The sequence below is a fragment of the Boleophthalmus pectinirostris genome, unplaced genomic scaffold (genome assembly GCF_026225935.1).
Source record: "Boleophthalmus pectinirostris isolate CB_2022bp ecotype Guang Dong unplaced genomic scaffold, ASM2622593v1 HiC_scaffold_3, whole genome shotgun sequence".
Lineage (NCBI taxonomy): Eukaryota > Metazoa > Chordata > Actinopteri > Gobiiformes > Gobiidae > Boleophthalmus > Boleophthalmus pectinirostris.
In genome coordinates, this window is record NW_026571299.1 from 34732842 (window position 1) to 34760142 (window position 27301).

At 40.9% G+C, this 27301-nt stretch overlaps 2 protein-coding genes and 1 pseudogene across 3 annotated transcripts; 1 reads left to right on the plus strand and 2 right to left on the minus strand.

Annotated features, from left to right (window-relative positions):
- Positions 1 to 100: 100 nt before the first annotated feature.
- Positions 101 to 2249, plus strand: LOC110168779 (olfactory receptor class A-like protein 4). 2 transcript variants are annotated; one of them, XM_020934267.2, is made up of 2 exons: positions 101 to 232; positions 1134 to 2249. In XM_020934267.2, the coding sequence occupies exons 1-2, from the start codon at positions 146 to 148 to the stop codon at positions 2124 to 2126; spliced, it is 1080 nt and encodes a 359-aa protein (XP_020789926.1). In that variant the 5' UTR covers positions 101 to 145; the 3' UTR covers positions 2127 to 2249. The 2 variants fall into 2 exon arrangements, 1 of the variants encoding a protein (XP_020789926.1); XR_008633120.1 differs by lacking the exon at positions 101 to 232 and adding an exon at positions 826 to 1036 and having other exon boundaries at positions 1134 to 1223.
- Positions 2250 to 2845: 596 nt separating this feature from the next.
- LOC110168731 (olfactory receptor class A-like protein 4) lies at positions 2846 to 5562 on the minus strand. The gene is made up of 4 exons (XM_020934219.1): positions 5323 to 5562; positions 4547 to 4810; positions 3309 to 3554; positions 2846 to 3058 (listed from the first exon to the last, which is right to left on the minus strand). Exons 1-4 carry the CDS (start codon positions 5551 to 5553, stop codon positions 2846 to 2848), a joined length of 954 nt encoding a protein of 317 aa, XP_020789878.1. The 5' UTR covers positions 5554 to 5562.
- Positions 5563 to 7925: 2363 nt separating this feature from the next.
- On the minus strand, positions 7926 to 16572 carry LOC129411000 (von Willebrand factor A domain-containing protein 1-like; annotated as a pseudogene).
- Between the last annotated feature and the right edge of the window lie 10729 nt (positions 16573 to 27301).

The following is a 27301-nucleotide window of genomic DNA, read 5'->3' on the forward strand; positions in this document are numbered from 1 at the left end:
ATTTATATAGATTTCATTCATGGGTGCATTGGCGGCCTATATATATACAAGACTGAGGTAGGGGAGTGAAATTATGCTGTCCATAGACAAGTTTGGAAACTGAAAAAGGCTGCATTGTCCATGTCGCCATGTCCATGGTGATGCCATGTCAGAGGTCCTCACTGCTGAAGCTATTCTGTTTGGATTTTTAGTCCTTTTTGGCATTTTGGGAAATATTTTGGTGATTTATGTGGTGAGATATTACTAATAGATATGCATTGTTTTGACATACAATACAATACTGTGTTATTGCAGATAGACCAGCAAACTAGCAATTTTGTTTTTAAAGGTCCACTATGTAATTTCCTGGAGGTCATCTGACACCTGCTTGTATCTACTGAGTTGTTATTGCCTTTTCTAAAATGTTTGCCATTGTAACATCCAAATCAATCAAGCTCACTTTCATTCAATTACAGGTGTTTTTAGTGTCATACTGTGGAACATTCCAAGGTAAGCAATAACATCTCCATAGAGACAAGCAGGTTGTGGACCCTACACCACAAGATTTTCATAGTGTACCTACTTTATGTTTACTTTTTGTGTGTAGTGTTTATTTACTTGTCTTTTTCACTACTTAATGATCCTATATTACACTGTTTTCTGTTCTCTGTTATAATGTTGCTTCCTCATCACAAACATACCTGAAGTTGTGTTTTGTTTTTATTCACACATATTTAAAGCACAAACTCTGTATATTTAGGCTGAGTTCTTCTCTCAAATTGAAAACACCTGCTGTCATGTGATAATGAAGTGCTCCATTGTATTTTACACCCCATACATCTTCACTAGAATCACTTGGATCATTTCAGCCCTGGAATTGCTGATTTCAAATGATTTAAAGGTAAAAGGAGCTGTTAACTTGAAAACTACTTCTTCATGACATCATTAAGTAGAACAGAGCATTTTGAGCTTTGAAGATGTAGAAAACTAATAATAAAAGGTTATTCAAACATGTGTGAATCAAACAAAACATAACTCCAAGTATGTTTCAAAGAAGGTAATGTTTTACCATGGCTCAAAACTCACAAGAGTCAATTTTGGATAATATAGGGCCTTTAAAGTTTCATAAAAATGTTGTATTTTTTTCTGTACAGGTGTTTCAAACTGCAATCAATAGTCCAACCCACCGACTCTCATCCTCTGATACCATTCTGGTCCATCTATCAGTGGCCAACCTGCTGACCTCTCTCTTTAGGACTGTTCCTATTTTTGTGTCCGACCTTGGCCTGGAGCTCTCGCTGAATGACGGCTGGTGCAGGGTCTTTATGCTCTTGTGGGTTTGGTGGAGAGCTGTGGGTTGTTGGGTCACATTGGCTCTCAGTATCTTCCACTGCACCACGTTAAAACGCCGCCATGTTGCTTTTGGACCTCTGGCTCAGCAGCAGGAGAGACGGAGAGTTTGGATAGTCCTCGCTGTTGTGTGGGCCGCTAACCTTGCATTTTCCCTTCCAGCGCTTTTCTACACTACTCATGTTCAGGGCAACGTCACAGTTGAGCTCATGGTCATTAGCTGCACCACCAGACCTCTTCTGGGTTGCATATGGGAGTTCCCCACAAACCAACAAGGTTCAGCTTTTGCATCTACGTCGCTTGCCCTAAATGAAATCTTGCCTTTGATTTTGATGATTTGCACCAACCTGGCAACCCTGCATGCCCTTGCCAGGCACATAAGAGCAGTTACAGCAGGTAGAGAGGCAGGAGAGAGCCAAGAGGAACTGAGCAAACATGTAGCAAGTGAGCGTAAAGCAGGTCACGTGATCATGTCCCTGGTGGCGCTGTTTGTTGTGTGCTGGGTTTTGCAGGTGGCAGCTGTGACCTATTACAACCATGACAGAGGGCACCATACCGAGGGGTTGCTCACTGTGGCACACTTCTCGGCCTCTCTTTTCGTAGGTTTCAGCCCTCTAGTGGTGGCTCTAGGACATGGTAAACTAAGGAGGAAAATAGTAGGGATGATACAGCAGAGATTGGAACTGCTGAAATGCTGGGAAGAAACAAAGAAACAAGAAGAGCACGGTAAACAAACGGTTTCGGATGTTCTTAAAGGGGGACACATAATACAGGTGAAAGAAACGCCTGAACACTGATGAGTTAACAGAAAGCATTTTTTTTTTTGTTTATTTTTGTTTCTCTAAAACTACCTATAGATTATTTGAAAATCGTATTGTTTTGTATTTTTCTGTCTTTTTGCAACTGTATTAAATGCAGTCAAATAATTATTGAACTTTATCCTTCTATCAAGAATGACAGGAAAGCTAATGTTGAAAAATGGGAACACTGCAAAGAGCCTGCCCTGGTCTTTAGTGTTAATAACTGAGGGTCACATGACAAATATACGAGGGGGAGGTTTTGGTGATTTTTGTGGCTTCAACAGGGATCTATTTTGGCTAATTATAACGTTCCTTTCAGAGGTAAATGCAGTAGGTATTGTCCATTGTAAGTTTTACAATGAACCTTTCAGACATCCCACAATTTTGGGCTTAATGTAAAAAATTAAATCACTCGTACTTATTGAGGTTATGATGGTACATGGTATATGGAGTAGAAAGTACCATGTATACAGTATGGGCAAATTAACCAGAAAGTTTGTGACCCAACAAAAATTGGGCAGAGGGCTACATTGAGAGTCCTACCCATACCTTGAACATCATCCAGGATTAATACTAGTAAAAGAGGGTGAATTAATATGCAGTATATAGTTTTATATATATATATATATAGTAATAGTTTTTTTTAATAAGTACAATTATCTATAAAATGTACAATTTATAATTCATTGTCCATTGTCAGTACAAAATGTCAGTGTTCAGTGATTGAGCAGTGATTTGATGAATGAGCGCAGCCTCCGGTGACCAATTGCCAGAACAGCAGGTGAAAAGGCAATGAATATAATGTTTGCAAATCGGGCAATGACTAGAAGAAACTCAGACGAGGAGCCTCGGTTGTAGTTGAAATAATTCACGGAGATGATGCTGGTTCCCCAGGAAGCAATAAACAACATAATGAGAGCGAGGATGACCTGAGACACACAGAAGAGTCAACTGTCAAATACAGCTCTGTTAAAGGGAGGGTAATCTGATGCAATGCGGTTTAAAATACACTACAGTTCCTATATTATTCAAATTTATTTTAAATTTTCAAATCATCCAGTGGACAGTTCTACTACTATCTCATATTACTGCACTTGTGGATAATTTTACAGTCATTTGACTGATGCTAAAACCTCAACTAACACATTTAAATTCATTGTCTGGTTGTTTTTGTCATACCTTGGCCGCCCTTCTCTCAGCTGGGACCCGCTTTATCATGGGAGCATCATGCACCGAGCTGCGCATCCTGCCGTGGGTGTACAGGGTGTAGAGGGAGGCCAGGTTGGTGAGGGCCATCAGAATAATTGGTATTGTTTCGTGGATGACCATGGAGGTGGTGGCATATGCAAGACCACTAAATCTGGTGGGGAAATTCCACACACAGCCTAGCAGGGGGCGTGTTGTGCTGCTCACCAACATCAGAGTCTGGAATGAAAAATGTCAAGACAAGAAGAACATCAAACCTACAATATACCTAAATTAAGAAAAAACTATATATGCAAACTTAGTTGTTGCTGTAAATAGTGTCAAATTAAACTAACAACAGCCAGAAAGCTAATTTCGAGTTTAAAAAAAGTTTTAAGGCAAAGTCAGCATTCAGTTTTGTGCAACAACAGCATTAATGCATCTGGTAGAACTACTACAGAAATGTCTTACCTTTTCCAGACAGCTAAGAGCTACTCAAAACGTATTAAGTCAGGCCATTTTTCTTTGTACGATTAGATTCATGCTACATAATTCTTTATGGCTGTATTCTGCAGATCTTATACATATATTTACTTGTTTACTATTTACCTGTCTCCATGGAGGTGTTATTGCTTAGCCTAGAATGTTTCACAATATGTAACATTAAAGATATCCGTCTCCATGGAGCCAGACAAGCACAACAGCTTGGCAAAGCCTGGTCAGATCTCAGAAGCTAAGCAAAGCTGGGCCTGGGGTAGTACTTGGATGGGAAACCACTGGGAATTCTAGGTGCCACAGTTGGGTGGCAGTGGCAAAAGCTGTCATCGTGTCCTCCTACATTGCCTAGTAAGAAAGTGGAGTGTGCGTGACTGTTGGTCGTGGTCAGAGGAGCCAGTGGTGCCAAATGGCAGCCTCTGTTCCTCAGTCAGAACAATGAACTGTAAAGAACTATGGATGTCTTGAAAAGCTCTATATAAATGCAATGATTAATTAATAATTAATAAGCATGTATCACCACCAAACCTAGTTATAGGGCAGATCTGTGGAGAGGTTACTCTGCTCACTGGAAAAATACAGGATTTCTAGCAATGAAAACACCTGTAACTGAATAAAACCATCTCCATAAAAGCATCTCCATAGAGGAAAGCAAGTAGTGGATTCTCACCAGAAAAGTTACAAAGTACGTATTTAAAGTTAATACAACTAAAAGGATTCAATGATATGATCCTAACCTCGGTGCTGTTGACATCCCCATTGGTGGAGAAAATGTGCGCTGGGATGCAGTAGATGTAGTTAAGGATCCAGATGAATCCCAGGGTGATGAGCAGCATCTTTGGGGGTCCATGGAGCCCGCTCATGTTACCCATGGCAGGAGCGACTCGCCTCAGAGTCTGGAGGTGAAATGCACTGAGGAACAGGGTTGACCACACGTTCACCGAGCGCAGCCACACCCACACACCCATCAGAAACTGGCACCACTCTTTAGATGAGAAAAGCTGTAAAACAGAGAGTGCAATTAGAAATATACAATAGTGCCCATCAACTTTAGTAGTAGCAGTAGTAATGAACAGTTTGACATAGGCTATACAGTCTAAATCTGACAGACAGGGGGGTAGACGGGGGAGACAATGGGGTCTGTTGACCCCCTTTATGATACTGAGGGGTGTGGGTCCATGTGAGGCTTCTTGCCCCTCCCTCCCAAAAATAATGACAGATATTCCTTTTGTGTAGTAATATCTGATCCAATTAGTTACTTTGGTCATTGACTGATTTTATTTTTAGGTTGGACCAAATTTTTTAAGTTTTCGCTTAAGTGTACAATTAAACTAGTCTATAACAAAATTACCTGTTAAACATTGGTGATACATTATTCTAGAAAAAAAATGCTTGAGGCCCTGTTGAAACACACTATAATATGGGACAAGATGAATTGCAGTTTTTATCAATGTTGATGAGGCTTTATAGGACAAATCTGATTTTCTGTGTTTTTATTTACAGTGGTACTTACCTCAAGCCCGATGTCTGAGATGATCAGTAGTGTGTTCCTCATGACTGACACCAGCAGGTTGGACAGAGACATGTTAATAATGATAATATCCGAATTACGACCTCCGCCTCGATCCATTATAACACTTTTCCCAATCACTCCCACCACTGTGGCGTTTCCCAGAATTCCCATCATCACCAGTATGATGTAGAAGGCCGTCTGTGCTGGGGACACAGACACACGCAGTCCCATTCCCACCAACCCCTCGTCCACCGCCTCTCCCATTTTGTCTTCCATTTCATCCATTCTTGCTGCAAACGTCTCTATAAAGTACAAAATTCATAAGCAATTTTAAAGCTTTTAAACCAGGCAGAGTCCTCCTTTTGTCAATTTAATGCCCTCCACACCGCAGAGCCCATTTTCCAGGTACAAAAGACAAGAAGATGCTTGACGTTACGTGTTGGAGGGTCTTTAGGGAAGGCTGTTCTAAGACAACTCAGGTTACTCCCACAAACTATGTCACTGTCCCCAATGCCCAAAGGAGCAGAGTGCGTGATAATAAAACACTAGAGATTAATCAGATTCTCTCATTGAAATGAGCTTCCTTTTCACCTTAATTTAGTTCAGTGTTATCCTAAGGGAGAGGGTGGCTCACTTATTAGGCGTAAGAGCATGTAGGTACTTGTGCATAGAGACCAAATGTCCTCAGTGGTGAATCTGTTTATTTTTCACTAAGGAATTTGTTTGCCTAAAACAAGGACCTATTACACCAACACATATAATGTTAGGGAGAAAAAAACAGATCCATCAAACCAAAACAATCCCATCATTGACCTAGACTTGAACATTAACTGAAATAATTATTAAAAGGACATACTATGTAAAATTGACCTTCATGAGCTTTAACTATGTGATCACCATGTTCTCTCTTGTTCAAACATTTAACAAAACAAAATTTCAGCTATTAAAATTTATAAATTAAAATCAGCTGAGTACTATCATGAAAAGTCACCTTATTCATTCTGCAGTTTTGTTAACAGTAAGTTAATAGACCTGGTTCTATTATGAAACTGTTTTAGATCAATATTGTTGCATACAGTGAACAAACTGCAAAATATTGGTCTGTGTTATAGTTTAATGCTAAATAGCCAAAACACACACACACACGCACGCACACCCACACACACACACACACACACACACACACACACACACACACACACACACACACACACACACACACACACACACACACACACACACACACACACACACACACACACTCACGACTTAAAGGACAAGTTGTGTTTTGTGTTTTTTAAAGATTTTTTTGTATCTTTTTTTTCATCTGTGCTGTATAAGTTATTATGGCCCCATATCTCAGAGTGAAATTCACACTTCAGCCGCTAGATGGCAATACAAAGTAAAAAAAAAAAAAAAACACAACAAGGTATCTTGAAATCTAAACATTGTCAGTCATAAAAATTGTCATTTGCATGGAAATTAACATAACCAACTTCCACTTATGTACCAAAATCGTAAAGTTAATAAACAATAAAATATACAAACACATTTCACAATATCTCTAGGTGATACATTCAGCATAAAGTCTTCAGCATTTGTTCATTATAAACACCATCTAAATACATACTTTATACCCAGCCTCAAGGAGCAGAACTGAAAACACAATGGGACTTCATGCTGTTACATCAAGAGCGCCAAGCTCTAAGTAAAACCAGACCACTTAGAGCAGCAATAGGCCGAGTGGACACAAGAAAACAACATAAGAGCTTTATATCAGAAATATGGCACTAATGGCTTTGGTGGAGCGTTCAACCACAGACACAGTGATTATAAATAAATGGGTAATGTTATATTGGTTATATGTTGCATACAGAAGACAAAGGATTTACTTTATGCTATAGTTGGGCTACAGCTGAACAGAATGTTGTACAAAAGAATGTTCAAAGTCACTGTGAAATAAACAGTGTGTGTTGTGATGCAACTTTGGAGAGCTTGAGAGTTAGAATGAAGCTAGTAAGAGTAGACAGCATGTAATCATAATGGATAAAAAGCATAAATATAAAAGCATATAAAGCATACTAGATAGCTGCATACAACCAGCTAGCACAGTCTGTATTCATTTCAACACTCTGTCAGTCAAAAGCCTGAGGCAGGATGCATTTTGCCCAAAGGTGAAAAACTGATGGACAACCATTGACTCTCACTCAAAATTAGTACGACTCTTACAGGAACCTGGCATGATTTTGACAGTAGGAAGGTAAGGTGCCTGGTATGTTGCTATATCCCCCATAGAAAACCATGTCATGTATTATTTAAGTTTTTCTCCTGGGAAAATATATATTTAGATATTTGTGCAACTCTACTGTACATTGCAGGCTACCATCTCTAGAGCAGGAGCCAGATTTGTTCTTCTTGGTTTGGAGAATACGAAATCTCATCAATTATTTGAATAATATGATACACTGATAGCATTAAAGTGTTTAACTCATTAAAATCTGAAAAAAGAGGCTTTGAATAAATGTTGTTTCTTTTTGCAACTGTCTAGTAATAAATTATTACTATACATTGCATTGCTACTATTATTAATAATAGTCATATTTTTAGTGTGCAGTACAGCATATGCCCTCCCCACTCCCGGAGCTGCAGACCAGAGAAACACAGACCCGACCATTTTGAGCGATGCCACTGATAATAGTGGTGTGAGAGGAGGGGGGCAAATACCAAGACAGGCTCTGGGACTGTGGACTGTCCCAGCTGAGCCAGTACCCTGTCAAACCTTCCTTATGAGCTCTCCATATTACCTGCACCTCCTCTTGGTCCACGGGACGCAGCTGCAGGTCGACCAATGCTGGGATGGGTTCTGTGAGAGGGCAAGGGGAGAGATTAGCATTTGGTAAATCAAGCTTATGTACTGCCTCTACAAAAGTGGAAGTTTTACAACAGCATTCATCCACAATACACACTATGGCACCTACACAAAAGGTGTTGCTAATTTTAGAAAGGCAAGACATTACATCTATGACAGTCATGTTTGTGTGTAATCTTCTAGCACCCTGCCCACTTATATGTCTAACTGCTAATAATGACCCATACTTCCATTTGAATCCATGAATTTAAATGGAGAATTAGAGAAATGTCTTGCTGCTAACATTTTATATAATTATGTAAAATGTTCTATGCTCATGTGCACCAACAAATCAACAAAGTGCAGTTTCTCTGGGTGGCTTGTAAACAGCTTTGCAGTCTGTATAACCTTTGCTGCTGACTCATTGGCAGCCCAATGCAAACTCAAACAACCAAGAGGAGGGGTGCAATTAATAGTGTTGTTTTTATATTTGAATTACATGGTTCAGTGATGCAGTTTTAAATGTAATATACTGATTAGTGTTGTCACAGTACTAACATTTTGCTGGATTTTAATGCAAAGGAAAAGGCTTGATACTCAGTACTGATTTCAGTACCATAATGATAAAGGACCATAGCTCAAAACCCATGAAAAGATTTTTTGAGAACCTTAATAATAACTTAAAACTATTGCACATTGCTAAGAAACTCACCTGCTTGTGTACAGGCCTTGATAGACATGGCCCTTTACTTTCCATTTGCATACTGAGCTGTTACTCTGATGAGATACACCGAATGCGGCTCCAGGTCCTTCACCACAGCGCTGCTTTGATGATTTCCAAACATCACAATGTGGACCTATCCAAAGGGGATGGTCCCCAGGATGACTGATGGCTGAAGAGGACCCCAACTAACTTGGACCTCCTGGGGACTCGGGTCTGACACATAGACCACAGTGGGACTCAAGACATCTGCAGGTGACAAAATACTGAAGTAGGAACATAACATTTGTAGTTCAGTTTTTAAGTATAATTTTACATATCTGTAAGTATTTTTTCAGTGGATACTTTTTACTTTTACTTAATTTTACTACATTTGAGAGTAGGTATCTGTATTTACTACACCACTACATTTTTAACTGGACTGAAAAGTATGAGTATTTTTTTCTTATAGTTTCAGACCTGCTGAAATGGCTGGTTTATTATAAGCATGTTTATGGTAAGACACCCTAACTGAAGGTTTTAAGTTAAAGTACTGGCTTTAAGCAAACAGAAAAAAGAGAAGCAAAAATTGACTTCTGAAAGCAAACATCAGTTTATTATTTTTCAAGATCACATTCACAACAATAGTTCTCAAAATCTGTGTGAAATACTTTTTACTGTGAAGTTTACTGTTTACTTACTGTAATTATTTATGTGATATTACCTTATATGAATATTTTTGCCCTTGTGTTGAATACTTCTTCAACCACTATATAGTTATGGGCAAATTACAAGTATTTTCTAAATTCACATGTGCATCCTAGTGATATTTTATTCATGTTGCCACCAACCGGCATAGTGGCATAACTCTGCATGACATTTTCTAACTATAATGAATGAAGCAAGAGAGACCTAAGTGGGTAAGAATACTCCTTGAGTACAGGAGGAAGCTGGGTAAGACATTACATCCTTTGTCCAGTCAGAGTAAAGGGTAAGAAAAGGGGGAAGTTGATTCCAAGAAAGGCCATCCAGGGTAAAAATCTGCCAAATCACCATGGAATTTGTTGCTGTAGTGATCACTAACTGACTAAAAAAGAAAATAATCGTTTTGATTACGGTAGATCTTGCAAATTTGGGGCAACTCTCCAAAAGTCTTCTCATAATTATAATTCAATTACAGAGACTGCCTTACTTGCTTGTAATGATTTGGCAAGTGGTTACTCATACAAACTATAGATTTACCTAGGCTTGGTGGAAATGTTAATGGACTTGTTATTACTTTGCCTAGAATGTCCACAGTGTAGCATTAAACTTATCTAGCTTCATGAAGGCAAGCAGGTGATGTCGCCAGGTTTTGAGCAATGAAATCACCTTTGATTGAGATAGATTAATTTAATGACATACTTATAAGGAACATTTCAGGTAAAACAATAACATTTCCACAAGACAACTGATGTCCATCCCTCAACCAGAAATGTATGTAATGCACCTTTAAGCTATTTAAACCAAAATGTAATGCTGTTTAAACATAATGACATCATGACTTCTGTATGCCCCTTAAATATATAATAGGGTGATACTAAAAATAATGAGAGAGAGGACTGGTGATGTGTTTAGGTACCTTCTTCTTCTCACCTGGTAGAGTGGTGAAGTGCACTGACAGTGTGTTAAACAGCCTGTAGTTGGCCTGTGGGTGTAGGAAGGCTGTGTAGGAGGTCTCAGGCTGCAGACCGCTCAGCTCCACTGAACTGGACCCTCCTGAAAGATACTGTTTGGTCACAGACTCTGCCCTGAGACCAGAGTACCACAGCTCATAGTAACCAATGTCTGTCGTGATGATGGGGCGTCATTGCAGCAAAGCACTGTGGGAAGTCAAGTGAATCAAATGGAGCTGCTCAGTGCTGAGGATTTCTGCACATGAAATTAGAAAAAGAAAATAAGACTTTGTATCAGGAAATTGCTCTTAAATAAGTCACTATGTGTGTTCTTATTATCGAACATACAGTTTAAATTCAAATAACAACATCTTCACTCCTGCAACTTTCCAATGATCTACACACACTTTGTTGTTGCTTAAAAGGAGGAATAGTCTATGTTTGACTGATTAAAATTAGCTAGTAACTTTCAATTTGCTGCTAAAGTCAACTGACCACCCCCTGAGTTGCATGTGAAATCCAAGTAATAAATTAAAACAGTATCTCTACACAATATAATACCACAATTAAGAAAATGTTTAAAGGAAAGCATTATCCTATGTTTTCACTTTGGAGATCTATAAATTATTTATTTAAATGTTTTGGCAGATAATAAATGAATCTTGAGTTTCTTAAATGGTGACAAGATCCATACTGATACATACTTATTAAAGCCTCTCTCAGATCTTTTGCAATTATCTCAATGTTTTCGATGTCCACAGAATACAGATGTGATATTACTGGAGGTGACACTATGCGCTGTCGCACCTGGAAGTCCCCATGTACCGTGAATACAGCTAAAATATGGACCCCCTGTGCCTTTAGCTCTGCCATGGGACCCTCCACATTTCTGGGCTGGACTTCCATCCGTGAGCCACAGCAGCACTTTGGGCACATCAAGGCCTGAATCCACCAACACATCACGGGCTACAACCAAGGCTGCCTCTGTGTTAGTGTTCCCCTGGAGCTGCCTGAGTTTATGGAGGTATTTCTGAAGGCTTTCCTGATCTCTGTGGACTTCCAGACCAAACTCCAGGATGGAAAGAGAGCCCACCTGCAGCAGCCCAACTCGGACATGGCCTGATCCCAGAGCAGGTCAGAGGTGAAGCTGACGAGGCACAGGAACTCATAGGTTGAGATACTTCCAGAAGAATCGAGAAGAATGTGAAGATCCCCTCACAACAGTTCACCCTGTGTTTTGTGTACTAAAATGAATTTTAATGTAAGCAAGAACCATCTGATGTGAACAGCAACAACCAGGCCCTGTTACAGAGTAAAGTGGGTCAGAAACATTAGATGGGTGACAGTGGTGCAGTATTCACAGTATTCATGTCAGTAAATTTAGTTTTTCCCCTCATAAAATGCGATGTAAAAATAGAACTTTATGACAAAATCAGTCTTATTCTAACTAGAAAATGTTTTATCTATTGCAAGCTTGCCATGAGCCATCTGAATCACTATGACACTTTGGGATAAGAGGTGATTGGCTGTGGCCCACCCTGTTTCACTTCACATTTGTGTGATTAGCTGCTCTAAAGCTGTGTTGGTGGTCAAAAAAATCAAGAAAAAAACAAATTTTGATCTTGACCAATTTAACACATTTTGCCTTATTTGAAAAGATATGCATAATATTCCCTCATGAACATAACAGATTATCACTTCACCCTAAGACAGGACCTTAATTATGGCTGAACATGAATATTAATAAATATAAGGACTCATGTATTTTTGAGCTCATCCCACAGACCTTTGGCAGTGACAGATAACCTGACGGTGGCTGCATAATATCACATTTGAGATGAGCTGCAAAAAGACTTTCAATCTGTCTCACCTTCCAGAATCCTATTTTATTAATGTCAGAGGTTGAGTTTATGGGGGCTTTGTACCGAATATGGAAAATGAACAATAGGGAGCCATATATGATGTCTGCAGTTCTGGGGTACTGAACATATGAAAGGGGTCAAAGTGCAGAGAATACTTTAAAAATTATTGTAGCAAGTGAAGAGAAAAATAGTTCATGGAGGTTTTGCAATGCCAAATTTGTGTTCGAAAGGTAATGGTTTATGTTCACCTATACAGATTTGTATAACTGGAAAAGCCTCATTCATATTCATTTGTCCCTTAAATGTCACCGCCTACTGACATTTTTATACAGACTTTGATCAATCCAACCCCTTTTCTCTGTTGCCTTTATAGTCTTCATTTCAACATCCGTGTTCCCCACATTCCTGCTTTCACTCACACTCATTTCATCAACCTTAACATAAAATAGCATCCAATACAATTTTGCTAGAAAAGAGATGCGCCGGAGTAAAGAGGAAAAAGATCAGTTCAAGGCTTAAATACAAAAGCTAATTATTTCCACTATTAAATCATTTGAGTAGGTTGATACTAACAGAATCTCTGAAATAGGACAAGGTAGGACATAGCCTGTACTGATCTATAAAATAACTATTATAAGATGATTTGGTAATATTAGTATTATCTTTTAATGTTGAAAATTACAGTCTATTGTCCAAAAAATGTTTATGATCAATGAGGTGTCAAGCCTCTCAGCTCAAGCTTTTGATGTATTTTGATCACAGACTAACCAATATACAAACCAATTCTAGCAAAAATCTAACTCCTCGGCAGAAATATCAAATGGTCAAATTACATTAAAAATGACAAAGTTCGGAGCAGACAAGATAAGTCCTGGTGATGGAGAAATCATCCCATCTTTGCATTCCTCTAAGGAACGTGGCATACCGGGTTTTCATAGGAGCGGACGAGATTTGAGACATGTCATCTGTCATGTAATAGGTTTCAAACTGTGCCAGGGCCATATGCCAGACTCCGGATCAACGTAGATGAAGGGAAATAAGGTAATAGGCCCTCTGAAGTTTGCCCAGTGTGCAGCCAACATCAGAAAGATGAATAGTGGACAATTCCAGGACTAGATTACCAATAAGCCCTTTGCATGCTCACTGGATCCATCTCACAGCACAGAAATGTATAACTACTCATGGATGGACAAATACCATACATTCCGGAGAGGTTTTGTTGGGAGTTGGTCAATCGAGTCATATTTACTTTTAATTAGCTGTGGCCAACTGCACCTAAAGATAAGGAGGTATAAATGGTAGGAGTATAATGAAAATGAAGGCATGCCTGAAAAAGAGTAGAGCAATTAACTAAACAATGAAATAACTACAGGCAATAGTTCTAGTGATAGCAGTGCAATGTAGTTGCAAGGTATTAATGGTAATTTGATTGGGGGCATTGGTGATTTGAGTTTGAGTTTTTGAAGCAATCCTGACAGCTTCTATTGAACCACTGTATCAGGCCCCTCTGTGCAGCAATGGGACAGGTTTAAGATTTGAAAGAGTGTGGCTTCTGACTGTAATATAGAAAGTCATATGGCACAGAGGTCTTATTTCTCTCCATAAACTGTTGTTACAGAGATTACAAATGTGTATTTAGAAATTGTGACACAACTAGACATGAACATCATTCATTTTGGCTAGGCTAGAATGCAGAAACCCAGTGCAATTAGTAGACTTAAATCAATAAAATAAACAAACCAAGTTTAAAATTGATCTTATGTTTATAATACAAATTATTACCATCCCAAATGCCATAGCAGAACATAAACAAAATCACAGTCTATGTCAGCCTCTTTGACTCACCGCCTACCTGTACATGAATAATTTACCTGTTGCTCCAGTGAACTTCAGAAATGTTGTCCAGAGGATTGTCCAGCCAAATTGATGACACTTCATAATTTTAAAATACATCAAAACTGGACAATTTTACTCAAATATGCCCATGGTATGGGATAAAACTTTCACGATGAATGGGTCGGTCCTGGCTCCATAAGCTGTGCACATCACTGGGGAACTGGCACGTCCTGAGATTTTTTTTTTTTTTTTACCGCAGCCGCTGCATCTGGAAGCCTATCTGGAAGCCCTGTGGGACTTCCAGATAGACTGACAGGATGGTGATGGCGAACCAACCAGACATAGTGGTGGTGGATAAGAAACAGAGCAGAGTCGTGGTGGTGGACATCGCAATACCAAGCGATGGTAATATCAGGATAAAGGAACATGAGAATTTAGAGAAATACCAGGGGCTCAAGGAGGAGCTGGAGAGAGCCTGGAAAGTAAAGGCATCAGTGGTGCCTGTGGTGATCGGAGCACTCGGGGCTGTAACCCCCAAACAGGAAGAGTGGCTACAACAGATACCGGGAAAAACAACAGACATCTCAGTCCAGAAAAGTGCAGTACTGGGGACAGCAAAGATACTGCGCAGAACTAGAAGAAGAGGCCTGGGACCCTGAGAGTTCTGCACAGTATCTTTACTGTTCCTAGTACTGATCTTTTCTGGACTGAGATGTCCGTTGTTTTTCCCGGTATCTGCTGTAGCCACTCTTCCAGTTTGGGGGTTACAGTTACAGATACACAGATACATAAAATAATTGATAATATCTCAGTTGTTGTTTACACCATTAGCTATCAGCTGTTCTTCCTGGAGACCTTATGTAGCATGTTTTGAAAATGTAGTTATGTAGTCATCAATTGACTTCAAATGTTAGGTCAGAGAGAAAATTCACTATGTAACACAAAAAAGGAAGGAATTGCCAGTGATAAGTGATTAAAGTGTATTTCTCTTTCGATGGATTTAGACTCCTCCTTGAACTGCCACCTTATCGTGGTGGGGGAGTTTGCGTACCCGAATGATCCTAGGAGCCATGTTGCCCGGGGCATTATGCCCCTGGTAGGGTCTCCCATGGCAAACAGGTCCTAGGTGACGGGGCAGACTAAGAGCAGTTCATAGAACCTCTATGAACAGTATAAAAACAAGGACCGTGACGTCGCCCGGTATGGCGCAGCCGGGGCCCCACCCTGGAGCCAGGCCTGGGGTTGGGGCTCGAAAGCGAGCGCCTGGTGGCCGGGCCTTTTTCCACGGGGCCCGGCCGGGCTCAGCCCGAAGGGACGACGTGGGCCCGCCCTCCTGTGGGCTCACCACCCACAGAGGGTTTCATAGGGGTTAGGTGCACTGTGAACTAGGCAGCGGTCGCGGTCAGGGATCCCGGCAACCTAGTCCACGGACACAGAACCTGGCTGTAGGGACGTGGAACGTCACCTTGCTGGGGGGGAAGGAGCCTGAGCTTGTGCGGGAGGTTGAGAGGTACCAGCTAGATATAGTCGGCCTCACCTCCACGCACAGCTTGGGCTCTGGTACCCAACCTCTCGAGAGGGGTTGGACCCTCCATTTTTCTGGTGTTGCCTGCGGGGAGCGGCAGCGGGCTGGTGTGGGCCTGCTTATAGCCCCACAGCTCAGCCGCCACGTGTTGGAGTTCACCCCAGTGAACGAGAGGGTCGTGTCCCTGCGGTTCGGGTCGGGGACAGGTCTCTCACTGTGGTGTCGGCCTACGGGCCGAACAGCAGTGCAGAGTACCCGGCCTTCTTGGAGTCCCTGGGAGGGGTACTAGACAGTGCACCAACTGGGGACTCCGTTGTTCTACTGGGGGACTTCAATGCCCACGTGGGCAACGCCAGTGACACCTGGAGAGGGGTGATTGGGAGGAACGGCCTCCCTGATCTGAACCCGAGTGGTGTTCTGTTATTGGACTTCTGTGCTAGTCACAGTTTGTCCATAACGAACACCATGTTCGAGCACAAGGGTGTCCATAAGTGCACGTGGCACCAGGACACCCTAGGCCGGAGGTCGATGATTGACTTTGTCGTCGTGTCATCTGACCTCCGGCCGCGTGTCTTGGACACTCGGGTGAAGAGAGGGGCTGAGCTGTCAACCGATCACCACCTGGTGGTGAGTTGGATCCACTGGCGGTGGAGGAAGCCGGAAAGACCTGGCAGACCCAAGCGTGTCGTGAGGGTCTGTTGGGAACGTCTGGTGGAACCCTCCATCAGAGGGATCTTCAACTCACACCTCCGGGAGAGCTTCTCCCAGATCCCGGGGGAGGTTGGAGATATGGAGTCCGAGTGGGCTCTGTTCTCCACCTCCATTGTCAATGCGGCTGCTCGGAGCTGTGGGCGTAAGGTCTGTGGTGCCTGTCGCGGCGGCAATCCCCGAACCCGGTGGTGGACACCGGAAGTAAGGGATGCCGTCAAGCTGAAGAAGGAGTCCTATCGGGTCTTGTTGGCTCGTGGGACTCCTGAGGCAGCTGATGGGTACCGACGGGCCAAGCGTGCGGCAGCTCGTGCGGTCACAGAGGCAAAAACTCGGAGCTGGGAGGAGTTCAGGGAGGCCATGAAGGAGGACTATCGGACGGCCTCAAAGAGATTCTGGCAAACCGTCCGGCGCCTCAGGAGGGGGAAGCAGTTCTTCACCAACACTTTTTACAGTGCGGGGGGAGAGCTGTTGACCTCGACTGGGGATGTAGTTGGACGGGGGAAAGAATACTTTGAGGATCTCCTCAATCCCACCGTCACGTCTTCCGAGGAGGAAGCAGAGACTGGGGACCCAGAGGCGGACTCGTCCATCACTCTGGCTGAAGTCACTGAGGTGGTTGGCAAGCTCCTTGGTGGCAAGGCTCCGGGGGTGGACGAGATCCGTCCTGAGTATCTTAAGTCTCTGGATGTTGTGGGGCTGTCTTGGCTGACACGCCTCTTCAACATCGCGTGGCGGTCGGGGACAGTACCTCTAGACTGGCAAACCGGGGTGGTGGTCCCTCTGTGTAAGAAGAGGGACCGGAGGGTGTGTTCCAACTACAGGGGAATCACACTTCTCAGCCTCCCCGGTAAGGTCTATTCCAGGGTACTGGAGAGGAGAATCCGCCCGATAGTCGAACCTCGGATCCAGGAGGAGCAGTGTGGTTTTCGTCCTGGCCGTGGAACACTGGACCAGCTCTACACTCTCCATCGGGTGCTCGAGGGTTCATGGGAGTTTGCCCAACCAGTCCACATGTGCTTTGTGGACTTGGAGAAGGCATTCGACCGTGTCCCTCGTGGTGTCCTGTGGGGGGTGCTCTGGGTGTATGGGGTCCGGGGCCCTTTGCTAAGGGCTGTCCGGTCCCTGTATGACCGGAGCAGGAGCTGTGTTCGCATTGCCGGCAGTAAGTCAGACCTGTTCCCAGTGCATGTTGGACTCCGCCAGGGCTGCCCTTTGTCACCGGTTCTGTTCATTGTATTTATGGACAGAATTTCTAGGTGCAGTCAGGGGCCGGAGGGGGTCCGGTTCGGGGACCACAGGATTTCATCTCTGCTGTTTGCAGATGATGTTGTCCTGTTGGCTTCATCGAACCAGGACCTGCAATGTGCACTGGGGCGGTTTGCAGCCGAGTGTGAAGCGGCTGGGATGAAGATCAGCTCCTCCAAATCCGAGGCCATGGTTCTCGACCGGAAAAAGGTGGCTTGCCCTCTCCGGGTGGGTGGGGAGTCTTTGCCTCAAGTGGAGGAGTTCAAGTATCTCGGGGTCTTGTTCACGAGTGAGGGGAGGATGGAGCGTGAGATTGACAGGCAGATCGGTGCAGCTTCAGCAGTGATGCGGTCGCTGTATCGGACCGTTGTGGTGAAGAGGGAGCTGAGCCGAAAGGCAAAGCTCTCGATTTACTGGTCAGTCTTCGTTCCCACCCTCACCTATGGTCATGAGCTCTGGGTAATGACCGAAAGGACAAGATCGTGGATACAAGCGGCCGAAATGAGTTTCCTCCGCAGGGTGGCTGGGCGCTCCCTTAGAGATAGGGTGAGGAGCTCAGTCACACGGGAGGAGCTCGGAGTAGAGCCGCTGCTCCTCCACGTCGAGAGGAGCCAGTTGAGGTGGCTCGGGCATCTTTTCCGGATGCCTCCTGGACGCCTCCCTCGGGAGGTGTTCTGGGCATGTCCCACTGGGAGGAGGCCCCGGGGAAGACCCAGGACACGCTGGAGGGACTATGTTTCTCGGCTGGCCTGGGAATGCCTTGGGGTCCCCCCAGAAGAGCTGGAGGAAGTGTGCATGGAAAGGGAGGTCTGGGAGTCCCTGCTTAGACTGATGCCTCCGCGACCCGGCCCCGGATAAGCGGAAGAAAATGGAATGGAATGGAATGGATTTAGATATGATTTGATATGTACTCAGTGTGATACAGAAATCACTGAACATATAACACTGAGAGATGATTAAACATGATTAATATGGTAAAACAATGTATAAATGATCAGCTCATATTTTATCATGCCTGGTGTAAAAAGGTCAGAAATGGTTCAAATATATCACGCAGTGTATTGACAGATGAGACGATGTGTGTTTGTATTTCAGAAGGGCTGTGGGTCTCCAAGCGTTCTTTTTCCATTTCATAATGTGGCAGCTCCAGATTACAGGAGATACAGGGAGAGGGCAGGTGAACATATTGAGAATACCTGTAATGAATACAATGCAATTCTTATACTTATATGCTGATTTACACATCTCTGATAGGACTTATGCAGGCAGATAGGAGAAAGCAGAAAAAAATAGAAAGCATTGTGGAGACAGTAGAGCTGCAATGAGTAATCAACACAATTGTGACTAGCTGACTATTATATTTTGTATTTATAAAATGTATTTTGATAATAATAATCACATAACCACAACACATGCCGAAACATCTTTTAAGCTCTTTTCACAACTTTCAGTGAGTTTTGCCATCATGGTAATACTAACAACAACTAGCATGCTTACGGGGTACTTCTTGATTCTCGGACAATAAAAACGCTATATAATTAGACAAGAGCTGCTTTTACAATATATCTGCTCTGGGACAAGACAGACTTAGATACATTACATTGAAAAATGGGGTACAGCCACTTAAACTCAAAATGTCAAAAAAGAATAAACAATTTCAGATTTTTTTTTAGCAATAATACATTTTATTTATTAAATTCACCAAATTCAGAAATATTTTTTCATCTTTTATATTGTTAAACTGTTAAATGTACAATAGACATATTTGTTTGACTAGTCACTAGTCAAACTATAAGGCTTCTAATGCATTGTGCTTCTAGTTCATCTGTGCTGTGCATATGGCCCATCTCACAAAAGTTTTCACTATCCATACCCTTCTTGTACTGATCTTTTGCCTGCTCTTACATTTTGCTCATACAAAATGTCTGTCTTTATGACTGACATTTTCTAGTGACATTTCACAAAAATTTAGACTTTTTTCCAAAAGACAATCATTCAGTACAATCTGAGATTAAAAAAAATTAAAAATAATTAAGCCATGTATGGTGAATGTCTCTATGCCAATAACTGAGGTTAATTCATGCTTATTTTAACTTGTCAAAGAAACCGAGACAGCAGCAACAAACGACAAAGTACCAGAGGTACTCATTAAGATAGCCATGGGAGCATTTTGCAAAAAATAGTGTTGATTGAAAAAGTGTCTGTCATTTTCCATTAATAGACTGTGACTGCAGAGAGACCCCAATTTCTTCCCCATTGTCTAAACAAGCTGAAAATAATTTGCACAACAGCTTTACGTTTAGTATTATCAAAAAGTATACTGTTAATGTTTACTTAAAAATGAGTCAATATTAGTTTTTACTTAAAAAAATGTATGAAATTTGCATGAGTTGTGTGTAAAAGTTTGTGCAAAAGTTTCAGGTGGAGGTGCCACCTGCTTGCAAGACACCTCAAGTTCAAGTTACAAGTCAGACTTATGAAGAGGCAAGCCCTCTGTACTGACTGTAAAACTGTAAAATGTCTGTTTCCAAGGTCTTTCTAACCAATAAAATACCTTTAATTTAATGTCAAAGTATGGCACTTTCCAGACAAAGTAAAAACATCTTTATGGAGACAAGCAGGTATAGTGTACCCCTTTCCCACCAGAAAAAATGCATAGTGCACCTTTAATGAAAACAAAAAAGTGTGTGTAAGTGAAAATATGATTGCCTGATCATTAAGCTTTAGACCTTTTCAGCTGTGCAGTACACCTTAAATACTTGAACTATTCAAATAAGGATATCTTGTGCCACAATGGACTCTGTAGAACTCTGTGGAATACTGGGTAATTGTTGGCGTATTGCAGTAGAAATGGCTGGCCAAATTATACTACACAATTTTATACAGTCCAAGATGTGTTCATGGTTTAAAGGAAAGCAGTACTTTTTGAAGATACATCATAGAGACACAGTTTGATAAATGTAGTGTCACTGTATCATGCTTGCTGCTTGACGATGGAGCATGTACCATTAAAAAGCCATTTTATGAAAACTGCTCTGACGGCTGTGTGGAGTCCTGCTGATTAACTCCAGATGAATGTACTCTCACAGCTCTGTATCCATGAGACACAAATTAACCATGTTAGCCTCTGCAACATAGTGCCTCTTTGATACCACAACACAAACTATACAGAACACTTAATAAGTACATGCAGTGATGCTTTTAAATGGTAAGCTCATTATAGTACTGGGTGAAATCAAATTATAGGGTATAAATGTAAGAAAGACAGGATTTTCTATTTTTAAATATGTATTTCTTTTAATCCCCAATGCTGTCTAATTGGGCAAACTTTTGACAAATTGCTTTACATGATATTACCATGCCAAGTGGCCAGATAAGTAGAAACATGTGGCTTACAGTAAGAATGTTTAAAACACAAACTTCAACTTCAGCACATTAGGGGCATTGCACTCAGTTATAACAAACAATTCATACATCCTCACAGTTCATGACAATGGACAAGGGCATAAGAATAAAAACAACACAGTAAAAAAGTTAATTTAAGAAAGTTTAAGTGTGATGGAACAATATGGTGCAGCACAATAGCATTTCCTTTATAGTTTATTTAAAAGACCTATAGCAATAGGGACAAAATAATTTTTTTGTTTAGTTGTCCTACACCTGTGCACCGAGTATCTCCTGCTTGAGGGAAGGGGCTTAAACACCTCATGCAGTGAGTGTGTGGAGTCTGACACGATTTCTTTTGCTTTTGACCGACCTGGATTTACAAATGTCCATAAGGGACACTGTTACGGCCACAGGCCTCCAGCTCCTCCTACAGCCATATCTGTTTTGATGTGTGTGTGTGTGTGTGTGTGTGTAAGCCTCCATCTCCATACCCCTGCTGTGATTGGTGGGGTCAATTGAAGCTGGCGTGTGGAACCCTCCTGCTGATTGGTGGAAGCCATAACACCTGGCCAATCTTGGGCCTACACCTGGAGGACCAGCCCTACAAAAGGACCCGCCCCCTGCCACTCATGGCAGCTGTTCTGTCTGTGGACTTGCCTGCCATCTTTGTTGTGTCTTTCGGGGTGTATTTTGTTTGAGACACTGGAGTCCTTGTGACTTAGAGACTGGTTTTGTTTTTGTGTTGTCATTTTGTATACTTTGTCTGTTTTAGTCTACTTTAGTTACATCCATTTTGCTACTCTGTTTAGAGCCTCTGTTTGTTAATTATTGGAAATATCATCTTTTGTTAGCTTCACCTTAACAATTCTTTTAAATAAATCACAGCTTTAGTTTTACCATTTTAAAATCTTGGTTATTTTGTTTCTTCCCCCTGTCCCTAGCATAACTGGGTCGTAACAGACACAAAATTGTATGTTAAATAAATGAATGCCATATAGTGTAAGATTCTAAGCAAATAACATCTCGGTGGAGACAATGTGACATAGTTTCCACCTGAAAAGGTACATTGTGCCCCTGTAAATGTCACTATATGCATGATTTGCTCCACTGGTCACTGTTCCGGATTTGTCTAAAACCACATTCCTAACAAGCAGATGTCCTCCCAAACCTCATGGCCCTTAAGGACAAATAAAATAATTTGCAAGTATTGATTAGGTGTGACAAAGCACGGTATTGTAGGTGAAGACTACACAATCTTTAACAAAGTACAACTTATGTTTCTCTCTTATAGCTTGATCTATAAGATCTAATTTTGAAGCATCTTGAGACTGATGTGATACAGCTATTCACCACTGGCAGGTTTAAAGCAGGGCTGTAATTTGCCAAACACACACTTTGTAATTGTTTTTCAAAACTTACTTTGATCACCAGCAAAAACATGGGGTGACTTTGAAATTGAATGTCTACAGTGGCGCAATGTAGTTTGAAATGGGTATGTGATAATGACATAGCAGCTGCACAAAACAATTTTTTGTTATAAAAAACATAAAAATTGTAGAACTGTAAAAGACTCGTAAATATCAATAATAACATAATCAAGCACATTAAGTGTTGAGATGTATTTATGTAATGTTTTTTAATGTTCTGGTATATAATCAACATTTATTTAACGGTTCAGTATGTAACATGGGGGTTCGCCATTTGCTTGTCTCCATGGAGTTGTTCTTCCTTTGCTTGGAAGAAGCCCTCCACCTGAAAAGTTACACAGTGCATGTTTACCTATAGGAAAGTCCCTGAAATTTCAGAATCTACCAGAGCATCTACCAGAAAACAGAGCATTCAAAGTGACACAGACACAGGGAAAACATGCAAACTCCACAAAGAGAAGTCTCTGAGAGGTCCAGAAATCAAACTCATGACCTTCTGGCTATGAAGTGAGGCTAAACCACTCAGCAGCCATCAGGTATATACTTGTAGCAGTAAATATTGTTGCTCTGACCACATATTTTCTTGCATAATTTGAAATATACTGAAACTTCTCATTGTCTTCAATGCTAAATGGTCACATTTATATGGCACTTTTCTACCATTGGTGAAGTACTTGGTGTATTTTATTGGTGTAAAGTACACAAAGTACTTTACATCAAGGAAACTCTCACAGATTGACACACACATTTATAACCCAGTGTATGTCAGTGGGACACAACGACAGCATTCACATAACAATCATACTCTTTTCATTCTATTTTGAATAATTAAAAACATTGCGTACCTTTTTTTTGCATAGACTTTATTGTATAATGGACTCTGTGATACAACATCTAAGGTTGATGAACAACTTAGGGTGGTGTACTTGGCAGTTGATCAATGTTGGTGCTATAGTACTAAATTAGAGGTCTATAGATTTATGTGGGAGGGGTTTCAGACATCCTTCAGTTTGTTTTAAAAGCAAGCTGTCTTTGCTAATAACGGGCAACAAAGCCAAAACACAATTATCTCTGCCAGTGCTGCCATCTACCGCACTAATGCACAACAAGTGGCACCTCCAGCCCTGTCCACACACCCCCTGATACACGTCAGCCTGACACAGTGCAAATCTATTCAGGTATTTGGCACAGAGCAGTCCTAATCAGCACAGACAAACTACTGACATATACAGCCCCACCTCAGCCCCTTTCCTCTCTGTCTCCCTTTCTTGCTCTCTCAGTCACTTTCTTTGTGTGTATCTCTCTGTCTCTCCCCATTCCTCTTCCCCTTCCATGCTGTCTCTCTCTCTCTCTCTCTCTCTCTCTTTCTCTCTCTCTATTTCTCTATCTCTCTCTCAGTCTCTCTCTGCAAGAGCGACTGAACTGGCTGGCTCCAGCCATATTGTGCAACAACAGGAGAGAGAAGAACCTCACAAAAAAAAAAAAAAAAGACTGTGAACAGAAATATAAGGTCAGTGGAGTAATTTAAATCACAAGCAGCCATATGTGGCTAGACAATGATATTCACGTAGAAGTAAACCTTTTTTTTTTTTTCAAAAAAGTGGACTCACTGAGTATGATGTCACCCATTGCAATCAGTGCCACTCAATCAAAGCTCACAATGCCAACGGTTACAGGAGCGAAACTGGAGTCAGGCTCTATATTATGAATAGGATTTTTTGAGGGACAAAACAGCAAAAAAAACCCCAAAAAACTAAAACACCAGGATCATGCAGAGCAGGTTAATACAAACATTTTAACACCCAAATATCACCCCTCTCTCTGTTATAAGCAGAGAAATAATAATAATATATATAATAATTAAGTGAGTAAGATTCACTACATTCATAATATGTAAAATATACAACTATTATACAAATATATATGACTTTTTCAATTCCAATTGCCTTGGCAACAGTCCTAATTTTTCATAATTCTGAAACCAATGAATATGGCAGATATGACAGATGGAACTCAATTGGTCTGTCTAACGTGCCACCTCCTTCTTGAAACGTCAGTTCCCAAACTGTCTGGTTTCAGCATTAGATTTATTTTTTGTATGAATGTTTTTAATAAATAATAAATCTACAATTGTCATTCACAGGCTGTAGAGGTGGGACCCTCTCAGCTGCCTGATGAAAGTAAATCAGGACAGAATGACATTTGCTCAAACCTAACACCCTCTGATGTTCTTCCTGCACAAAACACTTTTTATCGATCTCTGTCCTCGTGCACAGAATAAGCACCGATGCAGACGTTGAATCAGACGCACAGTCAATAATATTGTCACTCAGCCTGTTCCAGCTGTAGCTGCATAAATGGACACTTCCTACCTTTGTAGAAGACTGATTAAGAATTAAAAGGTTAAATTATGATGTCATGGCAACAGCACATGCCATCACCCCTGACCTTTGGCACTGTACTAATCAGTGACTATCGCCTGACATGTCTGGCTTATATACATTGTACATCATTACAAATATTGTTTATGGCATAAGGAGATAGTGCAAAAAGGGGACCCATAACCTCCAAACATAAATCAGACAATTAGTGTGCCAAGTCTTTTAGTTTTAGTAGTTTTTAGTAGTTTTAGTTTTAGTAGTTGTAGTAGAAGATGTAGTTGTAGTTTTATTAGTAGCCTATTTATAATCAGTGAATTCATTTCATTTACTAATACAAGTTGTTCCAAAAATTACTTGCAATCCAAATACATCATATATAGGTCACCGTATGTTTATTGTCTTATTTTCTTATATTGGATGACATTGTTGTTGTTGCACATGACATAACTTGTGGAACTGACAATTGGCTAACCTGGAAGAAGATGGCTCCACAGAGCTAAAAACAGCCCTGATCTTTTCTCATTTTAGACTTATCCAGTGGTGAAATAAACTCAGAAGCAGATGAAATAAAGTCACAGATTTGTGAAATGATGAGAGGCAGACATAAATAAGGAAAGGAGCACCGTGACAGAGGATGCCCTGCAGTAGACAGACATCTGCAAGGTGCTCTTTTCACCAAAAACATTTTTAAATCATTTCTTTTCTTTGGGGTTGACTGCAGCATTTTCCCCACTCAAATGTAATCTTTAAATTAAAACCGGACATTGTAACTTACAGTTTTTCTCTGTGCTCATTTCTTGAAACAGAAATTACATTCTTAAAATTATAAGATCATTTGGCCAGACAGTCTGATAGTTCTGCGCAACATTAAAGCTCACCAGCAAAAGCTCATATCTCTCCCAAAACTGTTCACACATGCTTCAAAACAGATTCCTTTCCCATATAAAGAGTCAGGACCATCAAAATTGCAAAGATCCTTCTCAACTGCTTTGGCTCTTTTGCATTCACTTAGTGCTTTTGTCAGAATAACCTGGATGGTTCAGCACAACACCATGGATCACCTGCAAAAACTCAGATCTCTACCAAAACAGTTTACCCATGTGTCAAAACTAAATTTCTTTCAGAGCCAAACCAATGTAGAAAAACTGTAATAGAAGTTATTCATAATAGAAATAGACTTTTAGCCCACAAAAACATTATTTTCTTGTGTTTACCTAAAACTGGGGGCTGTTGATTTGTCAGATAAGAGAGAATAGGAAATGAGTATTTTGTATTGATGTTTTTTTTTATTTACATGGTTGTTTGGTGTGAAATCCAGCTGCGAACATGATCGAGCCATGAGCACTGTTCACTCTGCATGGGCTAAAAGAGTCATTTAGAAGTAGGTGAGTGATTTCTAAGCCTAAACTAAAACAAATTGCCCTCAGTATACTGTTTTCAAAATATGAATACAGACTAACTGGTCATATTAGTATCCTGTCTTATTTTGCATAAAAACTACTAATCCTGTAATTAAAGTCTGTACAAAAATGTTCAAAAAAATTATTGTAGTTTTAGTTTGTCAGCTTGTATTTCAGTCTCTCTTTCCAGTTTTTCTGAACAATATGTACTTTGAACAGAACAATAAACAATAAATCACAAATCTACTTGCATTGCGATGCTTGACAGAATAATTACAATTACAATTTTTTCCCCCCTAAATCATTTGACCATAAAACATGATCAGTTTGATGTTTTAAAGACACATATTATGCTATTTTCTGATCTATGTTATAATGTTGTTTCCTCTTCAAAAACTTACCCGGAGTTGTGTTTTGTTTCATTCACACATGTTTAACACAACAATATTTAAACTGAGTTCTTCAGAAAACACACTTTCACCTTGCAATGTCATGTGGTAATACAGGAAGTGCTCCACTGTGTTTATAAACTCCATACAACTTCACTAAATGTGGTTTGATACAAGTATTTCAGAAACACAGAACCATTGGGCTTTCCCTGAATGCATAGTGTTTGTAAAAATTTTCTTGATTTGTTGAGCCATTTTGTAAACCTTGGAACTTATATTCTCATTTATTTATGTTCATGTTCATCTAGTGCTTTGTAAATGTTTTTTTTTGTTTTGATTTAATGTTGTATCTGTCTGAGTGCCAACTAATTTACATGCAACTAGTGTTGTTACTTTACGTTGCGCCAGCTCTACTATGTCCCACACTGAAACGAAGTCAGACGCGACCCCAGACACAAAAATGACTTAAATTCAATAGAAATACTGGTGATTTTTATGGCATTCAGCTGTCTGTGCCACGTCGCTTTCATCTCCTGCTTTTATTATGTGAACTGGCACGGTACGAGGGACCTTTTTAGTGCTACAGGAATATCAATGCCACTCTCTCTCTCTT

What these genes read in the sequence shown, in the direction of transcription:
- LOC110168779 (XM_020934267.2), top strand. Translation starts at nt 146, where the DNA reads ATGTCAGAGGTCCTCACTGCTGAAGCTATTCTGTTTGGATTTTTAGTC. An exon ending in ATATTTTGGTGATTTATGTG is followed by an intron (nt 233 to 1,133) that starts GTGAGATATTAC and finishes TTTTCTGTACAG; the next exon opens with GTGTTTCAAACTGCAATCAA.
- LOC110168731 (XM_020934219.1), bottom strand. Translation starts at nt 5,553, where the DNA reads ATGGGACTGCGTGTGTCTGTGTCCCCAGCACAGACGGCCTTCTACATC. An exon ending in TCTCAGACATCGGGCTTGAG is followed by an intron (nt 4,811 to 5,322) that starts GTAAGTACCACT and finishes TCTGTTTTACAG; the next exon opens with CTTTTCTCATCTAAAGAGTG. An exon ending in GGGATGTCAACAGCACCGAG is followed by an intron (nt 3,555 to 4,546) that starts GTTAGGATCATA and finishes TTTTCATTCCAG; the next exon opens with ACTCTGATGTTGGTGAGCAG.